Genomic DNA, 4,082 nt, shown 5'->3' with positions numbered 1-4,082 from the left:
GATGGATGGAGATCGAGTCGAGCTCGGTGGTTGATGGAGATCGAGCCGAGCTCGATGGATGGAGATCGAGCCGAGCTCGGTGGTTGATGGAGATCGAGCCGAGCTCGATGGTTGATGGAGATCGAGCCGAGCTCGATGGATGGAGATCGAGCTGAGCTCGATAGCTACGTCTCGGACTTCTGGCCGAGGCGTCTAGCATCGTCCGGTATTAATTATAGCATCCTAGCAGGATCGCATATCAGGTTGTCTAAAGATCACGAAACTTCTGATCACGAAATGCGATCATAAATGAAGAACAGCAAAAATCACTGAGGAAGATAAAACTTATGCTCAGAATAGAGAACCCCTTGGGGTCCTATTGATGATACACCCGGAGGTTTTCGGAGCTCCAACTTCGTGGAATGGGGGTCCCTTCGAGGGATTCCAGCTTGTACGCTCCGGATCGTTGGACGCGCGCGACCCGATAGGGTCCTTCCCAATTCGGGGCCAACTTTTCCTTGCTCGGTCGGCTGGGAGGCTTCAGCTCTTCTAAGAACGAGGTCTTCCACTTTGAAGGATTTGAGTTTGACCCTGGCGTTGTAGTATTGCGCCACCTTTTGCTGGTATCTCGCCATGCGGACCTAGGCAGCTTCCCTCGTCTGCTCGATGAGGTCCAGGTTGCTCCTGAGCTGCGTAGCACTGGAGTCGGCATCATAACATTCTACCCTTGGAGAAGGAAGTTCGATCTCCAACGGGATGACGGCCTCCATTCCGTACGTTAAGTTGAAGGGAGTCTCACCGGTGGGTACGCGGAATGTGGTCCGATAAGCCCACAAGACGTTGTATAGGTCTTCGACCCACTGCCCTTTGGACTGATCGAGCCTGATTTTGAGTCCCTGTAAAATAGTACGATTTGTTACCTCGGTTTTTTCATTTGCCTGAGGATGTGCGACCGAGGTGAAACAGTGGTCGATGCCGAGCTCCAAGCAAAATTCTCTAAAACAAGCGTTGTCGAACTGATGGCCGTTATCTGATATGAGGATGTGGAGGAGCCCGAATCTACAGATTATGAACTTCCAAACGAAGTCCCGCATCTTCTGCTCGGTGATCTGGGCCACTGGCTCGGCCTCGACCCACTTCGTGAAGTAATCAATAGAGACGATCAGAAATTTTCTCTGCCCAGTCGCCAAGGAAAACGGTCCCAGGATATCAATTCCCCATTGAGCGAATGGCCAGGGGGAGCTGATTGAAGTCAAGGGGGCTGAGGGTCGGCGCTGGATGTTGGCATTCCTCTGGCACCGGTCGCATCTCCGAACAAAATCCAGCGCATCCTTTTGGAGTGTTGGCCAATAGTATCCCTGGCACAAAATTTTCTATGACAGTGCTCGGCTTCCCAAATGGTTTTCGCAGATGCCTTCGTGGACTTCGCGCATTGCGTAATCCGCCTCCGACGGGCGGAGACATCTGAGGAGGGGAGAGGTAAAAGATCTCCTGTAGAGCTTGCCTTCATACAGTATGTATCTCAAGGCTAGGTGCTTGACTCGACGAGCCTCACGCTCATCATTGGGGAGAACTCCATTCTGTAGGTAGCTAACGAGCTCATCCATCCAGCTTGGCTCAGTGTCGATACAAAAAGCCGGTTCGGGCTCCTCTGTGCTAGGGATCTGGAGGTACTCCAGTGCCGCCGCTTTTGGGAGCTCGCTCATGCGGAGGATGCCAATTTTGATAATTGGTTGGCTCTGAGATTCTCCGACCTAGCAATGTGTTGGATGTGGAAGGAACCCAGAGTCAAAATGAGGTGCCGCACCTTCTGGAGATATTTTTGCATTGTCGGCTCCCTTGCTTCAAAGTCCCCCAAAATTTGGCTTACGACCAATTGGGAGTCGTTGAAGAACTTCAAATTCTCGACCTTCAGCTCTCTAGCCAGCTTATGTCCGGCTATGAGCGCTTCGTATTCCGCCACATTGTTAGAGGCGGGAAACTCGAGGCGTAAAGCCTGCCTCGGCGACCACTCCATCTGGACTGGTGAGAATGAGGCCCGCTCCGCTACCCTCCGAGTTCGAAGAACCATCGACGTGCAGGGTCCACGTCGACCTCGGGGTCTGCTCCGCTGGCGCGGGTTCAAGCTCGGCCTCGTCTGGCGCAGTGCACTCGACTATAAAATCGGTGAGTGCCTGCACCTTGATCGCCAGTCTAGGTCGGTACTCGAGGTCAAACTCTCCGAGCCTGATGGCCCACTTTGTAACTCGACCAGCGCGATCTGATCGCTGCAAGACCTGCTTTATTGGCTGGTTGGTCAACATGGCCACCGTGTGAGCTTGAAAATAAGGCTTGAGCCTTCGAGCTGAGACGTCCAGGGCAAAGACGGTCTTTCCAGCTTGGAGTATCGGGTCTCCAGCATCTCTCAAAACCCGGCTGGTGTAGTATACCGGCTTTTGAAGCTTGCTCTCCTCTCGAACCAGGACCGAGCTCACTGCTATGGGAGAAACGGCTAAGTATAGGTAGAGGAGCTCGCCCTGTTGAGGCTTCGTAAGCAGTGGAGGAGAGGCGAGAAGGCACTTGAGCTCTTCGAAGGCTTGCTGGCACTCTGCCGACCATAAAAAGTTCTTTGGCTTCTTGAGAACCGCAAAGAATGGAAGGCAGCGCTCGGCCGATTGGAAGACGAATCTCCCGAGAGCTGCCACTCGGCCTGTAAGCCGTTGCACTTCTTTAACTGTCCTCGGAGGTGTCATCTCTTGGAGCGCTCGGATCTTCTCGGAATTGGCCTCGATTCCCCGCTGTGTAATTACAAAGCTAAGGAACTTGCCCGAGGTAACTCCGAACGCACATTTGGCAGGATTGAGCTTCATCCGGTACCTTCGGAGGGTAGAGAATGCCTTGTTGAAGTCGGTCACATGATCTTGCGCCATTCGGCTTTTCACCAACATGTTATCAACATAGACCTCTATGTTTCGCCTATTTGATCTTTAAAAATTTGGCTGACCAGCCGCTGATAAGTTGCTCCGGCATTCTTTAGGTCGAAAGGCATTACTCTGTAGCAGTAGGTGCCCCCCGTCGGTGATGAAGGTTGTCTTCTCTTCATCCTTCGGCGCCATCCGAATCTGGTTGTACCCTGAGAATGCGTCCATGAAAGACAGTAGTTCGTGCCCCGAGGTGGAGTCCACAAGCTGGTCGATGCTAGGAAGTAGAAAGCTATCTTTTGGGCAGACCTTGTTTAGGTCGGTGTAGTCCACACACATGCGCCATTTCCCGCTAGCCTTTCTGACAAGGACCACACTGGCGAGCCATTTCGGATAAGATATCTCCTGGATGAAGCCGGCCTCGAGGAGCTTGTCAACTCCTTGGCCGTTGCTCATTGTCGCTCTGGAGCAGCACTTCGCTTCTTCTGTCGCACAGGCTTACAGGTTGGCTTCACTTGGAGTCGGTGGACCGCGACCTCCGGATCTATTTCCGGCATATCGGCGGACGACCAGGCGAAGACGTCCATGTTGTTCCGCAGGAAGCTGACAAGGCGATCTCTCTCGCGAGCATCGAGGCTGGAGCCGACCTGCACGGTTAGCTTGGAAAAATTCTCTTGTAAAGGGATTTGGATAAGCAGCTCACCAGGCTCTACCCGCTTCTTCTGAGGGCCGACACGTGCCTCTAAGGTTTGGCCGAGAGCTTTGCCATCTGGTGTCGGAACCGATACTTTGGCTGGTTGCTTTGCCTCGTTGGGTCGCCATGTAGCATCGCCTCGCTACCGCCTGGTCTCCACGAACTTCCGCCGGACTCCTTGGCTGGTGGGGAACCATATAAGCAGGTGGCAGGTTTGAGACCATGGCTCGAAGAGCGTTGAGCCCTGGTCGTCGAGGATGGCGTTATAGGCCGAGGACAGACGCACTACGAGAAAATCCATCCTCACGGTACTTTCTCAGGAAGCCGAGCCCGACCGTAACTAGGAGGATCGATCTCGCCCTCTACCGGAACTGAGTCCCCAGTAAATCCGACCAGCAGGGCGTTCATCCTCCATAATTGCTTCTCCATCATCCCCATTCTAGAATAGGTATCAAAATACAAAACATTCGCCGAGCTTCCATTATCAAACTAGAACACGTTTTACATCA

General features: G+C 53.1%; 1 protein-coding gene across 1 annotated transcript; it reads right to left on the bottom strand.

Annotated features, from left to right (window-relative positions):
* Nucleotides 1-620: 620 nt before the first annotated feature.
* On the bottom strand, nucleotides 621-3,335 carry LOC120105126. The gene is made up of 2 exons (XM_039117286.1): nucleotides 3,189-3,335; nucleotides 621-1,154 (listed from the first exon to the last, which is right to left on the bottom strand). The coding sequence occupies exons 1-2, from the start codon at nucleotides 3,333-3,335 to the stop codon at nucleotides 621-623; spliced, it is 681 nt and encodes a 226-aa protein (XP_038973214.1).
* Nucleotides 3,336-4,082: the final 747 nt, after the last annotated feature.

This window comes from Phoenix dactylifera, unplaced genomic scaffold (genome assembly GCF_009389715.1).
Source record: "Phoenix dactylifera cultivar Barhee BC4 unplaced genomic scaffold, palm_55x_up_171113_PBpolish2nd_filt_p 000202F, whole genome shotgun sequence".
Taxonomy (NCBI): domain Eukaryota; kingdom Viridiplantae; phylum Streptophyta; class Magnoliopsida; order Arecales; family Arecaceae; genus Phoenix; species Phoenix dactylifera.
The sequence above is the reverse complement of the archived record's forward strand: the minus strand, read 5'-3'. Positions and strand labels throughout refer to the sequence as shown.